This window comes from Amblyomma americanum, chromosome 9 (genome assembly GCF_052857255.1).
Source record: "Amblyomma americanum isolate KBUSLIRL-KWMA chromosome 9, ASM5285725v1, whole genome shotgun sequence".
NCBI lineage: Eukaryota > Metazoa > Arthropoda > Arachnida > Ixodida > Ixodidae > Amblyomma > Amblyomma americanum.
This window is the reverse complement of record NC_135505.1, coordinates 86067529-86089560: the sequence shown is the minus strand read 5'-3', so window position 1 is coordinate 86089560 and position 22032 is coordinate 86067529. Positions and strand designations below refer to the sequence as shown.

The window sequence follows — 22032 nt, the reverse complement described above, 5'->3', positions numbered from 1 at the left end:
CTATCCGAAACAAACAAAGTTCTGAGCCCATTAGAGGCGTCGAAGGAAATGAACATGTCGAGCATGTCCCTGAAAGCCTGATTGAATATTTCAAATTGAATCTCTCGCTATCTCTCTGAAGAAACCCTTCTAGGCGTCCGTACTAAACGTGCTAATGGATGGTGTGTGACGAAGGCTGTCCTCAAGTTCTTATTGGAAACAGGCCTTGATACCCCTCTGTGACCGCCTATGCACTGCCTACACGGTTTACAAAACGCACCGCGTTAGTGCATACAAGTCAAAGCTCTGACATCATGCGTTAGAGTGCATATTTGTGTTTTCATGAAGCCCCTACTCCAGTATGTGTTAATGACATACGTCGGTGCGTGCTCGACATGAATTTCACGTGCGTCTGCTCACCCCGATGCGAGTGCCAGCCAGTGTGTGTGTGTGTGGGTGTGAACATCACCCCATGAAACTCATTGTATTATGCAATCATAAACCTTCATTCGCTCTTTCCCTTTCCTCCCCTTACCCTTTCCCCAGTGTCGAGTAGCAGGCCAGGGTCATGTTACCACCGGTCGACCTCTCCTCTTTTCTTCTCATTAAAATTCCTTTCTCTCTCTCTCTTTCGGTAAGGCTGTTGGTTTGACGATGACAGGCAGTATTCATTCCATGAACTGTGTGGCACGATTCCGGATGGCACGATTCCGGGAGAACGGCCGCTGTCGCTGAGAATTTCCTGAGGAACCGCATGACACATGATAGTGATGAAGGATGCAGGATGCGGCACCGTGAGCCCTAACTTAAGGCAGGGCTGCAGTCTCTGCGTACCAAGTCATGATTCCGTGATTTTCGTCGCCGTGGGCATAACTGGCGCAAACAGGTCGACCCACAAGATCAGAGAGCCAAGCTGGAAGTGGCACTGGCTGTAACGGTAAAGGAGGTTTTCAGCAAGTCAGCGTGAGCATTTTCTGGGTCGGCGTGGTGATGTCTCCCAACGTCACAGTGAACATGACGAGGAATGAAGGAGAGCCACTTTACAGCCATCAGGGCTATAGTTGCGTGAAGTGCCCGGCTTGTGAAATGAGAAGCAAGGCAACAAATGTCCCGAGGAAAAGAAGGCGGATATGGCACTTGTAGAGCTGCCTCGGAGAGGTTATGGAATGCTTAGACAGTGGGCCCTGAGGACGAAGGATCTCCTTATTTAATTCTTTCCTAGCCTTTGTGATAAAAAGTTCCCGTTGGGGTTTGCCAGCCGCTTGCTCATGATAAAACCTGCGTTGTAATTAACTGACAGACCAAAGCATAACTCTAAATACTCTCGATTGATCACATAAAATACTTTTTTTTTGCTCGCATCTATGTCACTTAAGGATTGTGGATACAATTCTCTTCGAATTTCTCTTTTTTGTGGTATCACTAAATCGCGCCAATTCCAATGCCAAAGTTGAGTGGTGACAACTTTCCGAAGGAGGATATTTCTTACAATTTGGCTATTGAGGAAATGTACCGAGCAAGAAAAGTTTGTAACGCAAGTACTCGAAAAAGCTCACCCTTCAACCCGCTTGACCAGCCTTCAGAAAACTGCGTTCCCATGTCCAGACTGTATAGGTAGAGAAAAAAAGGAAATTTGGAACAATAATCGAAAACAATGCGCCTAATACGTACCCAGTCACAAGGTATACGACGTCGTAACGCGCGTAATCTGCATAGTTGCGGTAAACGCGCATCCTCAGTTCCATGAGTGTGTCGTATCCTTCCAGCTTGTCTTTGCCAACTTTCTTCAAAAATCCCTCTTGATTGCTCTGTAAAAATAAACGGCGGAGTTAGCTCCTAGACTAAAATCATTTAAATAAAATAATAACATCGGGAGCACATGAAAAAGGAAGTAAACTGAGAGTCTTACCGTCAGAATTTCTAGCGCTGAAAATATTAGTCGTACTCGTGGCCTGGACACAGTCATGTACCTCAGGTTTACCTGATATATAAAGAGAAGTATTTTCAGACTTACTCGCTTAAAAACTATAACCGAAAGACAACCGACAAGCAGTGGTTGTAGCAGAGTTATTATAACTGTCTTCTAGCTTCACCAGTTTGTAAACTTCAACGTAACTGAGGAAATGCACTGATGAATTTAAAAAGGGCATTATAAATGAATGGAGCTCTAAATGTACGGGACAAAAAGAACAAACAGGAGCGCTGCCGGATTGCAAAAAGCAGATACCTAAAGTGGAAGGGGGCCAGATATAGAAAAATAAACTGCATTAAGGAACGTTGTTGGACAAGTTGGTGACTGAAAGGAACATAATTTTGCAACGGGACCAGCTCGCGCAAAAAAACGTGCCTTCAAGCAGTTTATTATAGACATATTTCATTTTTCTTCGAGTCATTTTCTCTCTTTGCACGTTGGCCAAAAGGCGATGCACTGGCAATCAATAAGACAAGAGCACGGGGCTGAACTCGGACGTCACTGCTTCGTACGTGCAAGTAATACTGCGACTGTATCCGCGTGGACCTATTTCGCATCATAAACACAACCCCAACCGCTGTAATATTCGATCTTAAAATTCGGCCGTCCCACCATTAGTAATCGAAACTGTACTGATGTGGACCCAGCCTCACATTTATGAGAAGTGTTCAGTCTGTTAAAAGCTTATAAAGTGAGATAAAGCAGAAAAAGATAATCGGAAGGCGCCTGTTCTTGGAACTTGTTTCTTATATGAGGAGTTTTGTTTCACTTACCGAATTCATGGTCATAATAAAATATTTGAGAACTTTTTCATCTGCGCTGAATTGGGCTCGCAAGGCGCTGTCAACCAGTAATAGCAATTCGGGATATACGACTTCAGGTAGCTGTTCACCTTTGGAACCCAAAATAAAGAAAAGCGTTGTTTCAGTTTCTGACGCTTGCCGTAATTCAGTACTTGTCTCACCTTGTTGATCGTACTGCCGCTGAGAAACACTTGCTTTTGAATCCATTGTATGAACACCTGGAAAAAAATTACATCGCGGAGAAACACGGAAGCAGGCAGCATTGAAGAACAGAAAATTTATCAGAAGCACGCCTGAATCCTGCGCTAACGAGTCTCGCGCACACATCCGATCTCCCTTTCGTTTAAGATTTTGATCTTGTTATCATTGTCCAGAGCTTCGAAGGAAAGAAGATTGGCGAAAGCTTTATTACAATTAAAAAGTAAAAAGAAAAGGATGTGTATCATTGTGGTTGGGCTTCTCATTAGGAAACAAAAGCCCAGCATCGGCTCTAGATTCCCGCGCCCAGTTGGGCAGCATTAGCATTAGAACGAGGGAAAGTACAGTCAGGGTCAAAAGTCTCTGGACGGTGTGTTACTCAAACGAAGCCGATATCTCTGCTTTCAGTCGGTGGCTGGAGACCACACTGTAGGAGGGTAAAGGGTAAATTTTGTTCTTTGATATCCACAAGTGTGATCTCCAGCCGCCGGATAATAATAGAGCTAGCGGCTTCGTTTGAGTAACACGTGGTCTAGAAACAGCCAGTGCCCCTCAAGGCGATGGGTGGCTGGGGTGGGAGCTAGCACATTTCTAGATCATACGGTTAAGTGTTGGGGCCCCATTTCAAAATACACACAATGGAGTAACTCTCGAGAGAGTTTAAGGTTAAGAGGGGGGAGCATTGGCAGCGGTCCCCACGGACGTCAGGGTAAATAATGAGCATAGGAGAAATACAACCACATAACCTGTCTCGCATTCTGGGCGGAACCAATAGGTTTCCGCAAGGCAACCTCATTCCTTTGCTCGCTGGTGAGCATGTCTGCGCGCTCATCCCAGGAGAACCCGAGTAACCTGGCGCCCACCCAGATGATGTAATTCCAGAAGGCGGTAGCAGCAAGTACGCGACTCGTTGCTCGTGCTGCTGCGGGCTTCAAAATGCTTTGTTTGAACAGTCTACACGATTTAAGCTAATCTCTAGGGATTATATAACTGAGAGCTTTTTATAATTTAATTGCCCCTGTGTAGTGTGCTCGGCATGGGGAGCTGCTTCAAGTCCGGTTTGCCGGCATGAATTTCATCAGCATAGACTACCAGAGAGCCGTCGTCCTTGCCTACCGCAGTAGTTCCAGCTCCTTATTCTCGCGGCGGGGCTTGGCGAATGCGCTCTCCGCAGCTGGGTCGCCGCCTGCCTACGCGACTCGTCGAGCGCCTGGCTAAGAAGAGAAGAGCCGCGCTTGCCTAGTCAGTGCGAGTTTGTCCATGCAGAGAGTGGGACCAAGCAGTCTTCTCTGAGCGGTGCGCGGGAGCGGAAGGCTTTGAACTCTCGTAGGATGCGGCGTCTGACCACACCATGTATGTCGCCCAGCGAGCTGCTTCACTGCAGAGGGCCTTGAATGCCAAGCGCGCGAAGCTTTCGCTTGTATATCAATGCCTGGCAGCAGTTAAGCCACAGCCATTTTTTTAGCATCGTATATTCTACGTAGTCCTTTTTTGACAGCACTGAAAGAAAGCCACCGAAATGTGAAAAAAGCACCGTGATTGCGCTTTTGTGCTAACGTTTTGTAGCGCTGCCAGTAGAGTTCTGATTGAACTAAGCGTGCACGCTCACCGTCTGGGAGTGAGCGCCGGACGCCGCTCTCAGCGTAGTCTTGAAAGTGCGTCACACATTCTTCCTGAACACGTAAAGCGCAAGCCATGATCTGCTTTAAGTGATAGGTGTACGCTACCGATAGCCACTTCATACGAGCTTGTTACTGAGCCATCCCACATACAAAGCTAACAAGGAGAGTAAAACAGTGAAGTCGCGCATTTCAAGTTGGCTTCCCTTTTTTTCTTATTTGCATTGTTTTGCAGTTCATCGAACTTAGCGGCAGCCGCACACATGGTCAGAGCGCTCGTTTTTTTTTTTTTAAACGTGGTTTGGAGTGCTGGAATATGGTAGCACATGAGCGCAGTCTCTTGTGGTTTTTCCTCATTTACCGAGTTTTGTTTAGATATCGAAAATAGGACCATGTAGGAGGTTACGCATTGCTACGAAAACTGGATCGATTTTTTTCTTCACCCACTGTACAGCTTAACGAAACACAGGTGACTCTAAAGGTGAATATTGAAAATTTTACGTATTCAATCTTACCTAATTAAATAATTTGTCAAAATACAATAGTGCTGTAAGGAGCGCCGCACGACAGGAAACAATATGCCCTTGTTGTCATCGAGCTCTGCACCGCCACTATTCTTTTAATATTCGGTTCAATTTAGGTGGTAACCCCAGTAAATTAACGCTGGCAACACGTGAAACTTGACTGAGTGAAGAGGGAGGTAGCTCTGCAAGAACCTTGTTACGCAGCCGATGGCACCAAGACTTCCAGAACCTGCACGTTTGCTAAGATTTTGAGGAGTTCTTATGATATAAAGTGCAAGGAAGCCAACAGTCACCGAAACTAAGACAGAAATAGCTGTAACGTGCCTCAGACTGCACAAAAAAATTTTCTACTAAATTTTCTTAATTTTTGCTACGTTACAGTGATGCCAGTTCTGGCCGCTCCGTTAAAGTTGGCTCAATTGATTGAGATATCATTCCTTTGCATATTTTGACCATCCATTGCTACTTGTCTTAGGCACAACGCAATTGTATTTGGAGGAACGTATGAATTCCAGCCTTTTATGTTGCATCTTATCTATTTGAGTCAATGTAAAAATGAGGCGAATCAGTTTTTGTGTCCCCTACCGTCCCGTTCAACATGCCGCAGGCCAAGTTTTACCTTATTCTAGGCATGGCTGATAAAAAATACCGCACTTCTCAAATTTTGTTTCGATGAAGGTATTCATGCTACTGAGCATCCTGCAATGCATTGGTATGCATGAACGTATGAAGTTTAATTTCCCAAAGCAACTCAGGCTATGAGGAGCGCAGTGGTTGAGAGCTCCGGATAATTTACGTCACCTGGGTTTTTGTTATGTGCACTGACATTGCATGTTACACAGGTCTCTAGAATTTTTCCTCCTTAGAAATGCGACAGCCGCTGCCGGAATAGAACCGGCGTCTTTTGGGTCAGCAGCCGAACACCAGAGCCACTGCCACCGCTGCGCCTTCAATGCATTGAAAATATCACACCAATGAAGGCAATACGGAAGAATATGCGGTAATTATGTAGAACACTACAACTAAGCGACGAGTATCTAGATGGATAACACCAGGGCTGTTTTTTTAAAAAAAAAACTAGCTCGGTGTTAAAATCATCATCATCATCATCAGCCTGACCACGCCCACTGCAAAGCAAAGGCCTCTCCCATGTCTCACTAATTAACCATGTTCTTTGCCAGCTGCGGCCACCCTATCCCCGCAAGCGTCTTAATCTCATCCGCCCACCGAACTTTCTGCCGCCCCCTGCTTTGCTTGCCTTGTCTTGGGATACACACCGTTACCCGTAAGAACCAGCGGTTATCTTCCCTTCGTATTACATGCGTGCCCTGCCCAAGGCCATTTCTTCCTCTTGATTTAGACTAGGTTGTCAATAACCCGTGTTTGTTCTCTGACGTACTCTACCCGCTTCCGGTCTCTGTACGGTACACCTGTCATTTTTTCCATAGCTCGCTGTGTTGCCCTTAACTTAAGCAAAACTTTTTTCGTTGGCCTCTACGTTTCTGCCGTAAAGGTGAATACCGGTAAGATACAGGTGTTGTTTACTTTTCTTTTGAGTGATATTGCTAAACTGCCATTAATCATCTAAGACAACCTGCTATGTGCGCTCCACCCCATTCTCATTATTCTACTATTTCCCTCTCATGATCTGGATCAGCGGCCACTACGTGCCCTAACGACGTATTCTCTTCCCAGGTCCAGCAACTCTCTACCAATTGGGTGTTAGAATAATCAATTTTTGTTGAGCTGAAGAAAATAGTACTTTTAGTGTACAGTTTTCTTAGTAAACAATTTAAAGCGGTTGGAGATCACAGTAACAAATTTTAGGAATGAAGCCATAACATCGAGTTCTGTGGAACATTTGACCACAGGCCAGCCTCTGGCGTGCGCCAGTATCAAGCTACACAGCATTTTGTAAATCGCTTCAATTATATACTGTGGTCGATGAGCAGGGGAACAAACTGAAAACTTCGCGCTCTGTAGTACGACGCTCGGCCGCTCAGTCACTGGGAAGCACTTCGGTGAAATCTGCAACGCTTGTTTTTTTTTTCTGCTTCATGAGCCCACTTTTTCTGGTCGAGAAAAACTTTGCTCCTATTTCCACATATTCGACTCCAACCAGGAAAGGCAAGTGCCCTTCTCTTGCATTTCCTAATGGTGGCCTTTACAGGTCAACTGCGTGGGCAGTGTACTTTCGCGAAGCATACGTTGGCATTAGCGCCAGCCCTGCAACATTTCGATATTAACAGACGAGATCACTGGCCAGCGCGAAGTTCGCCCTTACTCCGCTTCTCAGATCACTTGGTATTTTCCAACGTGGTCATTGTCTTCCGCGGCTGTGCACTTGGTGTTATGACATTTTATCGCATGACCATTTTCTGCCATTTAATTTCTCCTACAGTAGGCTCACTTACCCTTGACGTCATCAATAGTGTCGTCGTCCGTGTATTCGTAGAGCACATGTGGAACGTAACCTTCTGTCGTCCGTTCTTGTCCATCCAGAGGTTTTATTCTTAGCGTTAAGCCTAGAATACCCTCCTGTGCAATTGGAAACGACGTCATGCTTGCTCATTGTACTTTGAATGCTGCAAAACCACACGCACACACGCACGACAGAAGAGAACGTGCGTGCGTGCGTGTGTGGTTCTGGCGCCTTTGAAGTACAATGATCAATTACCAACTAGCTCAACAAGAAGTTCTCTTAAGTCATGCTTGCTTTAATACCTTTTTGGTGCTATCCTAACTTTTATCCAGTCTTTTCTAGTATTATTGGGTTTTTAAAGATAGCGATCTCTATTATGCTAATATCAATACTATTTCATTCTAACAACAATGTCGTAACACGAAACAAAGGCCACAAATCAGTGTTGAACTGGCAGCGCTTATACAAATTCTATAGATGTAAACCTTAGAACCACCGAAATTCAGAAAAGGGGATAGAAAGAAAAAATTAAAATTCTCAAACTTTAGCCTCGCACACATATAGAATTGAATAAAAATTGGAGCCACTCTCCGCATTTTTTTTCGTTATCTAAAGAAAAGCAACATCACAGTGACAGACAGTGATAGGCGTATGCGTTGTCGAAGTTGTCTGCTATCTGCATTTTGGCCAAGCAAACATGCAGTGTCACATTTCATTTATTTTCACCTTTTGGGTTTTCGTTTTTTCCATTGCGCTATGTTCTCTTATTTTAGCGTGCACCAGGAGCCCTTATTCCTAAAATGAACTTCATTTGATTACCTGCCCATCTTAACAGGCATTGCCCTTGCTGCTTTGAGGTGACCAAGGAATTGTTGATTTTTAAAGTATCTTTAAGTCTCTCATGGAAGCTACAGGTTTGAACAAACTATAAGTATCGCCTTGAGCACAAGGCACTTTTAGCCTGTGTTTGGCGCCTTAGTTGCTTTGTCACCATAAATCTCTATATATATCTAGCTTAAGAAGCTTCATTTACAAAGAGCCCAGAACGAGCTTCAAATTTCCGCAGGCAACACATTGTCATGGTATAGTACATGCGCCTAAGGAGAGCTTCAACAATAGAAGCGAATACGACAATATATTAATGAAGTAAGGAATTATCCACAGGACTGAACAAATGAAACACCTTATACTGAATTAAGAGACACCCATTTCCCGGAAGCAGTTCTTCCGAATATACCTACCACTCTAAGTCCGTTTTCTTCAGACACCATTACAGACGCCAGTGATTCCGCGTCGTGATAGAGGTCTTCCTCGAGTGCTTCGCCGTCTAGCTGAAGGACAGAAATGTTTACATTCATATCAGTAAAAAACAAAAACTGACTAGGCATTCCAAATAATCTCTTAATAATTATTTTCAAGATTCAAGAAGAATAATTTTTTATTCTTTAATTTCATACCCCAGTGACAGATAAAAAAATACTTTCATTTCGTTTCCGTTTAAAATGGTGGCACCACATTGTGATATTTTAAACTTTTAACTTGGCCTAACTTTTATTTCAGAAACTGTTTGGTGTGGCTGTATGCCATTCGAAGAATTCCTGTATATATACCAAGAGATCGGTCATTACTCGAGAACTTAGATACGCATGGTGCCGAGTGTGCTACCAGCTGACATTACGGAGTGCTATACCACATGCCAGCCACTTCTCGCACGTGACGTTCGCGGCCGCGAAGCACCGTTGCCCTGTTTAATGCAGCAGTTTCAGATAACCTCTCGTTTATTTTTCCAGTGGCTGAACTCTGTAATAATAGAGCAGCGCGTAACTTAACAGGACCAGAGGAGAAGCACAGAACGACACGAGCGCTCGTGTCGTTCTGTGTTCCTCCTTTCATCCTGTTTTGTTACGCGCTGCTCTATAATTATGGATCACCAACTAGCCAAACAAGCAACACTTCTGAACTTTGTATATTCTGTATTTCACGAAGGCCAGTCACCGGCAGTGCGCGGTACACAAATCGCTCTACGTGAGATCACACTTTTCCTGATCAACCCGCCTAATAACTATCTTGTTTATGTGGATTTAACGTCCCAAAGCGACTCAGGCTATGAGGGACGCCGTAGTGAAGGGCTCCGGAAATTTCGACCGCCTGGGGTTCTTTTACGTGCACTGACATCGCACAGCACACGGGCCTCTAGAATTTCGCCTACATCGACATTCGACCGCCGCGGCCGGGATCGAACCCGCGTCTTTCGGGCCGGCAGCCGAGCGCCATAACCACTCAGCCACCGCGGCGGCTTAATAACTATCTATTGCACTCACTACACCGACTGCACTGACTGCAGTGCCGGCCACTGCCGGCACTGACCTAATTACCCGCAAGTTTTTGAAAAGCACCCGAAAATACTCATCACTTATGGTTTGCAAGATTTTTCAGCAGTCCTTCGACTCCTGCACACTTCTTGCTGGCTGTAAAGTCGGGATGGTGGTCCCGGTTGACAAATCAGGTAGCAAAAATTCACATCACTACTACCAGCCTATTTCATTAACCAGTGTCCCCTGCAGATTACTAGAACGCATCATGCACTCGCATATCACTAACTCTCTGGAAAGCTCGTTCTTCCACAACGCCAGCACGCTTTCCGAAAGTCACTTTCATGTGAAACAAAACTAGCATCATTCACTCACAATCTTCATATTATCATTGATAAAGGCTCAATAGCTGACTGAATATTATTAGATTTCAGGAAAGCTTTTGAAAAGATTGTAATCGTCTGCTCCTGTTTAAACTAGTCACACTAAATCTTGAAACTAACCTCCTTCCTTGGCTTGAACAATTTATTTTAAACCGTTCCCAGTTTGTATCGTCTAACAGTCGCAACTTCTCATGATGTTCCGTTGGCTCTAGGGCGCCGCACGGCTCTGTGTTAGGTCGTTTGTTGTTACTAATATACATTAATGACCTACCTGATTGTGTATCTTCTAACATCCAGTTACACGGTGATAATTGCGTTGTCTTTCTTGAAATTAACTCTTCGAATGATGCTAATGCCTTGCAAAATGATATGGATGCTATTACTAATTGGAGTGATTTGTGGAAAATGGACCTACATACATCTTAATGTAAAGCCTCACGTGTGACCAGTTTCAATAACAAGCTTTACTTGTAAACTTCTATAGCACAATATATATTCTGACCTCGCTTCTTTTATGGAAAGTAACTCTTTCCTAAGCTCGTGTAAGCACGGTTACCGGAAAAATTTTTCTTGTGGGACTAATATCTTAGCGTCGTCTTTAGATAGTGGTTCACTAACCGACTGCATCTTTCTTGACTTCCCTAAAGCTTCCGATAAGGTATCGCGTCCACTTGCTCCTTCCTAAAATTAGTTCTCTGAATATTGGCCCTAATCTCCTTAAATGGATTGAATGTTTCTTGACTAACCGCACCCAGTTTCTATCAGCTAACCACTCTCTATCATCCCCATGTGCCGTTACATCTGATGTTCCCCAAGGCTCTGTCCTGGGTCCTTTACTCTTTTTGACTCATATTAATGACCTTCCGATTGGCATTAACTCTGCCCTTAAGCTTTTTGCTGAGGGCTGTGTTCTTTTTCGTGCAACACATAACGTTGACGAAAGTACGCTCCTTCAGTCTGATCTTGATAACCTCTCAATTCGGCGTCAGCAATGCTCTACGGTTCTCAATCCATCAAAGTGCAAAATTATGTCTATCTCACGCCAATCTAACCCGTCTAAAACGTTCGATTACAAGAATATAGGAGTTTCATTAGAGAACGTTTTATCTCATCTATATCTGGGTGTTCACATCACTAACAACTTATCCTGGCACATGCACATAGAATATGTTATTAACAATGCAAACCGTGCATTTGGCTACATACGGAGAAACTTCTCTCAGGTTTCATCCCATTTGAACTTAGTTTATTATCAAAGACTGATACGGTTTAAGCTGGAATACACATCGTCAACATGGTACCCCGCACAGCTCACTTTATTAGATGCTATAGAATCTCTTCAGAATCAATCAGCTCGCTTCACCCTTTCAATTATTCTCGCGCGGCTAGTGTCTCTTTAATCAAATCTAAACTTGGTCTGACTAATCTCGCAGTTCGTAGAAATATTTCACGCCTCAGTCTTCTCGACAGCTTTTGCTTTCTTAAAAAGGCACTAAAACATGAATTTTTTTTCTTCTATACCATCACACGTGTCATCACGTGTAGATCATCCACATGAATTTACTATCCCAAATTCTTAAACGAATGTGCTTTTCAATTCTTTCTTACTGAAGACTAGCACTGAGTTGAAGCACCTTCCACCCCTTATCGCTTGCATTGAAGAGGCGTCATCTTTCAAGCCACTTATCACCATGTATGTCGTCGAACAAGCATCTGCATCATAATTTTTGCCTTTTGCCTGTACATTTTACTATGTATTTTTTTTTCTATTTTCACCCACCCCCTCTGTAACGCCTTGCGGGCCCTGAGAGTATTGTAAGAAAGAAATAAATAAAAACTGATTAGTTCCCGCCAGTTGAGTAAACCTAGTTCGAACAAACTAGTTGTATTTCCCAAGTTCGACGATACAGGGCACAGTTTTTGTTGTTTTCTGTGAATTTCCGAGTTTTTTTTTCGGGCATATCGGTGAGTGCAAACAAAAAACAACCATCTAAATTAGTCAAAGTCAAAGATAGGAGATTACCTGCTTGATGTGTGCACTAAAGCTATCATGACAGCCGTAATTGCGAGACGTGCAAGCACGGTCGTGTTTCATATCAATAAATTTGTGATAATGAAACCTTTTCATCTTTCTTTCCCTTTAATTCGACCCAAGCGATGTTCGCAGTGAAGGGAAACACAGTAAGTTCTTAAAGCGTTAAAAGTCTCAAAGATAGTTTGCCCTCTTACATAGGTGTGCTGCATAAACCCTTCTTGGTATGTGCGAAGCAGAAACTCTTTTCCTACGACGGAGCTTTTTTCCAACTTCAGCGTAAGATCCTTTGTTACTTGGATGACTCTCACGCCATTGCTGCTGCGGCTCTCCACAAGTTTGGGAAAGACGACTCTTTGTTCTTCGGGAACTGAAAAAATTAAATAAAACCGATTATGTGCACAGAGACGGCCAATACACATTTGAGCAAAATCCTGAAGTAGCCATCACTACTAATGATTACACCAAGTCTGCAACAAGAAGCCGTTTATTTTTCATTGTGAAAATAAATTTGTATTGGAGTACACAGTAAGAACCGAAAGGTTTCTTCATCGGTTTTCTCAAGTAATCATCGAGTGCAAACATGCCGAGACGAACATGCTGGAAGCCTCATTCGTTCCTAAACTGCCGACTCTGCCTTGCGACGAACGTAGAGGAAAGCTGCGGCTTTCTTCAAAGAGAAGAGTAAATTTGCCGCTTAGTTACATCCCTAGCACTCACGTACCCATAACTTCAGGTCAGGCGTGAATGCATGGAGCTAATGGCGGCAATGCCAACCGATGGAAGGTTTTGATGTTCGCACAAGATTAGGTTATAGAACGGTATGTTGTGGTATAGAGAGAGAAAACTGGTAGAGGAAAGTCCAGGAGGTTAATCAGAACGATGTTCCGTTTGGCTACCCTGCACTGGGAGAGAGGGATGAGGGCGGCGTAAAAGGATAAAAGGATGTAGAGAAATGGGGTCCGTAGCAAGCACGACAAGCAATGACACTCGCACTGAAAATCAAATCCCGCCGCTGGTGTAGCCTGCACACCTTGAGGGCTGGCGACCGCTGCGACCTGAGTAGAACATATCGGCAGTCCTCAATCACTAACACAAGGCATTTAGGCAGCGTAGATGTTCCAATGTGAAGAAATGCTGCTTGCCGTTGTGACTGATAATGTGGACGACAAAGTAAGACATCCCGAATTCATCGCCGAACGACGAGGCTGGAGGAGGCATTCTACCAGCTACTGCAGAGCTGCAAGAATCGGATTGAAAAAATCAAGCACCTGCAGTGGATTCTATGCCGCTGACGTGTGCAAGCTGGGAAGCAGCACGCGCATGGTGTTCACGGCTTGTCTTCAGCATGGAAATTATTTGCTCGTATTCGAATTGGGCCGGTTCCTGACCTACTGCTCGACCAGCGGTAGGCTGCGCACAGTGCGTGCGTAGTGACTGTCCATCACTGAGGATGTGCAGTGCTTCGGGAGCGATGGCCAAGTCACTTGCCGGTCCAGGTCTTGGACCGGAGTTGTGACTTGACTTTGATTAGCCGGCGCGGTGGCTCAGTGGTTATGGTGCTCGACCGCTGACCCTAAAGACACGGGTTCAATTCACGGCGGTCGAATTTCGATGGAGGTGATATTCTAGAGGGCCGTTTACTGGGCGATGTCAGTGCATGATAAGAAATCCAAGTGCTCTAAATATCCGATGCTCTACAGTACGTCGCCCCTCATAGCCTGATTCGCAGTGGGACGTTAAACCCCCCAAAACCACAAACCATTTGATATGATATGTTCTGTATTACACGTTCAGTCACGTGGCTGTTACGGTAGTCACGGGCAGTGTGGTTGACGAAAAATAGGCTGGCGTCGCCCTTGAACGAACTCTTCATTAGACGAGCTTCTGCCATCAAATAATTTAGCAATTCGGCGACGGCAATAGGAGCAAGCGAAGTATGCGGTCACTATCGATCCGAACGTCTGCTGCTGCGCAGCCGCCGTCAAATGAAACGCGGTAGCAAGGCTTCAAGACATGGCGCCTAATATACCCACATATATTGTGAATCGTGAATACCAGATGAAATATATACTTGTCACAATGACAGCTTCAACGCTCCGACAGAATGTCGCTTAGCGAAAGAAGAGCGACAAAGCACCGTACCACAGCCGATACACAAAGAATGAAAAAAAAGAGCTTTGCTGCAGTATAGAAGGTTGTTGTCTGGTGTGGTGTGTTATTACATCGGCATAAGTTGGGGACCTTGATGTCTCCAGTTTTCGCTTGGCCAGTACTATAGGCTCTAAAGACTGCTCGGCGTTAATTTTGGCCACCTGATGTTGACCATCGTGAACTGTGATACATCGCTTCTGTATGTTTTTCTATCGCCTGAGCACAGATTTGTCAACACTAACTTCACTTAGCCGCTGAAAAGTGATACTTTACAAGCCCCCTCTCTGGGTAATACTTTTTTACTTAACGGCACATGTAAAATTATTCATTATGTGTTGCGCTGCGCTTTATATACTTTAGCACTTTGGAAAACATATATACAATAAAATTAAGTGACGGATACACATTTTATTTGCACGAAGAACACAGCCGTGAAATTACACGTAGAAAAGGCGAGGACAGAGAGGGCGCTACCACTGTCCTCGTCTTTTCTGCGTTAAACCGATTGAAGTAACGGAAAACGAACTTATTACTTCTACACTTCGTTTGAAACGAAATCGTAAAAATGCCTGAATAGGCAACCGTGTGACATTAATTAATGGTATGGGTCTGTGACTTAAAACTTTAATTCTAGCTGCTTTAACAAATATCCATGCAAAGCACGAAATTCTTGTGTGCACACATGAGCTGCACACTCTGGACGGGTTTCAGACTAAACAGGCGATATCAAGCAATAACAGCTCGTTAAAAAAGTTCTGGATATAAACATGCGTAGTTAAATCCATGGGAGTGCATCGTCACTCCTAGCCGGGCTGGATCCTATGGCTATGGAAGCCGTTTTCAAAGTCCGGAGCACGCAGCTCGGGCCTTCTACACAAGTGTTACACGTTATGTACGACGCGGAGGCAAGAAAAACGCAGCGCTATTCCTGACCCGCTCGAGGACCGTAGCTGCATCTTCCGAGAGCCAGTAGTCATGTGGACATTGTCCTAGAAGGTTGCGCGGATTTGTTTTTTTCAATTGTCCCAGACACAGTGAAACTGCTTGAGAGAAATTAGCATGTCTATCCATACCGCAAAGTGAATCGATTTGGGATTTTTTTTCGCATCACAAAAACTGCAGCAAAAAAACGCGTGGGATGCCTCAAAATACCTTTAGAGGCCAAGCAGTGAGCCACACCCAAGTAACCATTTCTTTGCCTAATTCAGAATGGGAGAACTTGCCGTAAAAGATTAGCCTCATCCTGTGTCGTGACTTCTAGGATCGGTAGCGTCATCATTGATCATTCGTTTGTGTAGTATGGCGCTGTAGTGGACGATCACCTATGATCATCGACGACGGGATCATGCCACGTCGTCGGTTGTCGTCGTTTCATAGAATAGCATCCCAACTTTCTAAACTTCCACTTCTCGCTATGTCCCCCTGACGCTGCAGCACCTTTCACGCTTAGCCGTTGGGGAAGTATCGCCTGGTGAAGCGAGGGATGAAACGATGACCATGGGGTCAAGACGTACCACTCGAGCGGTACTTGTAGCCTGATGAAATTAGCCATGAGTGTGTCGATGGTGAAATTACTGAGACTGTCGCGTATACATAGGCGGCGACGCCGACTGCGTCAAATCTCACCGCAGCAAAAGCAGAGGAGTGGTTCGGAGGAGTTCTCCTAAGTGCAAGGTTATCTGGGTCTTGCGCGTGTTTCGTAAAGACTGCCTACAAGAGCAGATGTTCACTATTTGTCACGACAGTTCGATCTCGAGTAGTGCCTGGAATTTGGCGATTGCTATGACTACGAAGTGCGGAGGTACAGATTATTGCAGGAGCATTCGACGTAGTGTTCGTTGTTGCAGTGTTGAACACCTGATCTTGAAAGCGCCTCATACTGGAATAAAGCATTGCTTCAGATTCTAGTGAACATATGCGTCACCACAATGTATTATGCGAACCCTATAGTTTCTCTTAACTTCTAAGCAAAGAACTTGACCAGGAAGTTGTTTTTGCCCTGCATATGATCAGATTACGTACCAGCTGAAGAAAGGTGCTCTTTCATCAAATTTTTATGAGTTTCAAATTTTACTGGAGGAGCACTCCTGAATGAACATTAAAGCACAAATTCATATGAATTCATAAATCAAAGATTTCGTCGTGGATACTGTAAAAAGTAAGAAATTAAATTATAGGGCTCCCAAAAAAGAGAAGTTTACGACTTTCTTCATCAGCCTACGCAATAAAATGTCATTCTTTGATCTACATGTTCTTCTACTTCTGGTATGCGACGTATGGAGACTATTATCAATGAAGTTGATGCACTTCGCGAGTTTAAGGTGGCATAGCGCACGAGAAATAACAACAAAAAGTTTGCAGTCGAATCCAAAGGCAAATTCAAACCATGTTAAAAAAGAATAAAGAAACAAGGTTATTATTGCAAACCTCTCAGACAACGATGTCAGCCATGCTTCCACGCATAGCTGTGCGTCCGCTTTTAGATGTTTCGTGCCTACCTGAATCCAGCGTTCCTAAACAACTCTTCAAACAAACCGGAGTTTGAATCCTTAAGAAAACAAACTCGAAACAGATTCGAACTGCGATACCGGGGAATTACATTGTGTATTATACCCTAACGTGGTTCCAAACCTCCCTGAATAGAAACAAGGCTAGTGCTTAGTACTCATATTAATTCACAAATCTTCCAGACAAAAGGACACTGCAAGGACAAAAGAACCAGCTACTAATGGTTCCCCTTTTCTGTGGTACTGATAATTCTCCCAAAACTGCAGACTATAACGTTGTACAGAAGTATAAAGGTAAAAATGAGTTCAAAAGGTGACAAATTAGGCAGCCTAAAAGTGGCTGCGGGAATATCTCAATTTTAAACGTTGTTGCAAGTTCTAAGACCGCAGAAAACAAGGTGTACGATAGTGCACCCTCCTGAAAGCAAGAAAAAAAACAAGGGGCTGATCTTGCGCCCTTCTAAATTAACTCGTATGAATTAAAATGCCAGAGTGGCGGGAAAAGAGAAGGAAGCGTCAACTAAGAGGTAAATTTTTAAACAAGGTTTTGCTATGGCTCAAACACTTTGAAAACCTTTACACCTATTATCGTCACCTTCACATTTTTCACACTATCTAAATATTCTTTCTAAATGTAATTAGGGACAAGAATATTTATGCAAGAAGTCATGAAAGGGTTGTCTAGGTGCGGATGGCCTTGAAGCCAACAGTTATTTTGAAATCACACTGTTAGAATATGCACCGTGTCATTTTAAGCAGGTGTGGCTTACGAATGACTAATCCACTACAGCAGTTTATATGCTGTGCGGACAGTAACATTGCCTATTAGGATTTATACTATGAAAAAAAGTGCTTACGTTTGGCGCATTCAATACCGCGTAAAATAAAGAAGAAGCAAACTCTGAATAAGTGGGAACGCTTAACATACTGCTGCCCGCAGAGCAGCAACATGCTTCCACAGAGATAGTCGCTAGATACACAGAACGTTCTGCATTAGTTTTATGGAGACATATGACCTACAAAGAGCAAAACAGGCCAATAGTGCAAAGAACTAATTATATGGGAGGACCTTCAGAACCTTGTTAGAATTATCATAAATCTCATATGCCATTACCGCCACATTTAAGCTTCATTCACCTTTAGATGATACCGACATATCCTGTGTAAGTAAAAAAATATATCACCGAGGTCTTTTTTTTTTCTCGGCACTGCTCCTTACGTTCCGTCATTATATTGTAAAGGACGGTTCAGAAAATAATTTGATCTGGTTACGTGAGTCCTTGTGATGCGAAAGCTGCCTGCGGAACTCACACGCAGCAAGAAAGATTAATTGAGATGTGCGGAAAGTTAGGAAGAATACTATTTTAGTATTGATGAATTGCATACAGTCTGAAAAGTGTACGCCTGCTATACTGACCACTGGAACTTCCTACGTTTTGCGCGGGAATTCCCCGGACACATTTGTCGGTGGTAAAAGAGGAAGGCAAAGACGGCACGAAAAAATTGTAATATCCTTCTTGAGTGAGAAAGAGCCAGAACACAAAGTGACTTCTTTGCACATTGCTTTACACCCACCGATATTGCTAGAATATCTGCAGGCTGCCCTTTAGTGATAGCATTAGCTTCAGAACTCCTCACAGCAAGGTCACCTCACAGACACTAAAGTGCTTAAGAGACGTTCGGTAAATGTCACCACATGCAGCACTCCGAAATATGCACTCACGGTTGCACGCAGCAGCATGCACTCTAAGTGCGACCATTTTCTTGGTGTACATTTACAGCCCTGTACCAGCGCATTTGGCCACGTATATATAGATATAAGTCTGAAGTATAACAGAAAATGTGTGCGGAGGAATGGAGGTTCAATGTAACAAAGTGCAAAGCACACGTAACTTTAAATTCTACTGAGGTACTAACCTTTCTAGATGTGCTTGGTGTACCTCGTGATTGTGTGAAATAACGTCATTAGCTTGTTTGCTAATATGTCAAAGTGCCGTGTTTGTTAAAAAAATACAAAGGCTGATGATTATCTACGAGGTACTCAAGCGGAACATTCACTATCTGTATCCAAGCAGACGTGGCCGCTTGGCAAATAGTTGCAGTTCATGGCAAATAGTTTCTACGAGATAACTTTGGAAGAGGCCAACATCTGGTTGGCTGCTATGTTGAGGGGCCGATGGAACAACTAAGTCTTCCGGTGAACCAACTGCCAGTGCTTTTTGGGACACCCAAAATGCGCGGCGCGCTCACTCATCTTTCATTGTAGACAGCCACCATTAAGTTAAAGCTGCTTTTAAAAGCTGTTCTTCAGTGATCGTAGTTCTGAAGGGTGCCTTACTGACAGAAAATGCGAATACCTTTGTTAACAAATGCATAATACTAGAAGTTATTTTAAGAAACAGAATGTGTATGATACGGTCATATGAACTTTAGTTTTCTATACTGACATATGAACTTTAGTAAGGTTCATTTTGAAAACGATGCAAAAGGGACAGGGAGGAGAAAGGTGCAATAGAACAAACGGACAGGCGCCAACTTTCAATTAAGGTTTATTCCAAGAAACCCTGGCATTTTATAAAGCACCCGAGCCATACCACAGAATGTTATCACAAAAAAATGACAGTCAGAATACACACTATTGGCGCTAGTGCTCACGGGCAGGAAAACAATTCAGAAGGATAGATGATGCCACTCCAAACAGATAAAGGTAAACCTGCTGGACTGAGTCCCGAGATCATCCAAGCTCACAAATAATCAGTGACAATTAGTAATGTGAATTCATCTGCACAACACAGAACCACACTTCTTCAAGGCAGACAAGGCGCTAAAACGTTTTAAACATTAATACATTAGCTAACAGTGACGAAAAAAACAAGAAATGACCAACAAGAACTTTGAAAATTGGTGCGCATGAAAAATTAAAATCCTCGAAAGGTCGTCTCAGCGTGAAACATATCAAACAAGTGTATGCTTCTAAAAAAGTTAAAAACCGAAAACACACTGCCAAGTACAAGGAAATAAGCGAAAGAAATTTCAGAAGTTTAAAACCTAAACGGGTTCTTCATAAGAAGCCGCTTCCGCGTCACTAATCGAGACGCACGGCCAGTTATAAAATCGGCCTCAATTATTTCTCGTTCTATATTGTCTTCACCACTTTTCCAAAAAATTGTCTTGCCTAATTCCGCACGACACTCATGGCAGGTTTTGCAGTGGTTTCCAAGGAAGCTTCCAGGTTTGTTGTGCACATTCCGCGAGGGTTCACTGGCACGCTTATTGAAACAACAAATGATTTGCCCTATTTAAATGACACCGCATATTAAACAAATCCGCTACAAAACTCGTGAACCACAGTTGATGAACTTCTGATGATGTTTATTAATGCAAACCGGTCGTTTTCCTCGCATAGTCATGGTGCAAATTTTCGAAATCTTGGATGGCGTAGAAACCACCACATTACCACACAAAAAAAGCCGTTGGTCTGGATGCATTTCGCAGCAATTGCCAAGTAATGAACAGAAACGCACCGATGTCTCCCTATTTCTTTTTTTCACCTTGATACCATTCCCTTAAGAAGCTGAAACATGGAGGCTGATTAAGTGGTTTTTAATTAAAAAGAAAGCACCCATGCGTGATATCGATGCTAACCTTGAGAAACAGAGAGTCATGTGTATTATAAACTGATGGAAATAATATCATAGAGAAAACGTTGGGCAAAATAGCTGGCAGCGTGGCCGGTGCTTGTTAAATGTATCGCAGTAACGGTTGATGCATACCTTCTGCACCAAAAAAAAAAAAAGACGTGACAAAATGCAGGTTGAATTCATGGCAAACTGTATCGCTTCTTGTCGCCAGCCTGAACGCGAGGCTACTTTCCATCGCTGGAGGTACAGCAGGAATATTCTCTTTCACTCGGTGAAAACACAGTAATTCTTTAGCAACGCCGCTCGGAACCCCGTATCCAAAGAAATGTAGTTTGAGCACAAGATGACCTTGCTTTATTTTCCACCAACGCTTTTTCACGGCCTGTAACGCCCGCCTCATTGCGCTTAGCGAGGAACTGTTATAGTGCTAGTTACACGCTTCACGTTCTTACAAGTCCGCGGTGGAGCATGGGTACCGGAATTTAATCAGTTCGCTCGCTGTGAACAAACTCAGCAGACATTATGCGCTACGGCTCAGACAGCAAAATGGTCTCTGGTTTATGGTTTATGGGGGTTTAACGTCCCAAAGCGACTCAGGCTATGAGAGACGCCGTAGTGAAGGGCTTCGGAAATTTCGCCCACCTGGGGTTCTTTAACGTGCACTGACATCGCACAGCACATAGGCCTCTAGAATTTCGCCTCCATCGAAATTCCACCGCCGTGGCTAGGATCGAACCCGCGTCTTTCGGGCCAGCAGCCGAGCGCCATAACCACTCAGCCACCGCGGCGGCTAGACAGCAAAATGCTTACAATTGACTGCGTCTTACCCAATTTTGCCTGAAGCCATAGTTTGCTGAAACTACATCAGAGACACGTTGCACCAGCACTCTTCTTGCACAAGCCCCGAGCTGTGCGAAGCGCTTTCTTTGCAGCATTTTTTTAATGCGGAAGCATTACTAGTATCATTACAAGAAAACCCGGTGGCGTGTCTAAGTGTATTCGTGCAATTGCAGATGGTGCTGAAAATCCCAGCAATGTAACAAAAATAAGGTGACGTCATCAAGCGACCGTATGGCGCACAAATTATACCGAGCACCGCCATTTGAGACAATCATGTCGTTTTTTTTAAGTATACTTTCCACTGGCCGAACACCATATTGCGCTATTCATGTTTCATGTAGCTGCATTCCTAGAAAAATTGACGAAACCGTTTGTCGTACAGGATCCCAGTCGTATCATACAATTTTTCTTTGCACATACATTAGATGAGCCACTCAGGTTGGAAGCTAGCCTGCGACAAGGATTCGAACCGATGACATATGCAATTTCAATTGAATGCCTTCCCAGACTTCTGTATCAAATTTATGACGCAACCATTTGTCGTACCGCGTTCCAGGTGGTGTCATACGATTTCTTGTTGTATATAACTTACTTGTGCTGATCAAGTTGAAGGCTACCTTGAGATAGGGATTCGTACCTAAGACAT

At 43.8% G+C, this 22032-nt stretch overlaps 1 protein-coding gene across 2 annotated transcripts in view; it reads right to left on the bottom strand.

Moving 5' to 3' along the window:
- The window catches only part of LOC144104975 (venom metalloproteinase antarease TserMP_A-like), a 29024-nt gene extending 11133 nt beyond the window's left edge, over positions 1 to 17891 (bottom strand). For both annotated transcript variants that reach the window (XM_077638199.1, XM_077638200.1), the window contains exons 1-9: positions 17763 to 17891; positions 12442 to 12614; positions 8759 to 8848; positions 7510 to 7633; positions 2916 to 2972; positions 2725 to 2843; positions 1889 to 1960; positions 1651 to 1787; positions 1536 to 1585 (exon numbers count right to left, since the gene is read on the bottom strand). In XM_077638199.1, the coding sequence (XP_077494325.1) occupies positions 1536 to 1585; positions 1651 to 1787; positions 1889 to 1960; positions 2725 to 2843; positions 2916 to 2972; positions 7510 to 7633; positions 8759 to 8848; positions 12442 to 12614; positions 17763 to 17856 (916 nt within the window). In that variant the 5' untranslated portion in view covers positions 17857 to 17891. The remainder of the gene's footprint in view (positions 1 to 1535; positions 1586 to 1650; positions 1788 to 1888; positions 1961 to 2724; positions 2844 to 2915; positions 2973 to 7509; positions 7634 to 8758; positions 8849 to 12441; positions 12615 to 17762) is intronic.
- Positions 17892 to 22032: the final 4141 nt, after the last annotated feature.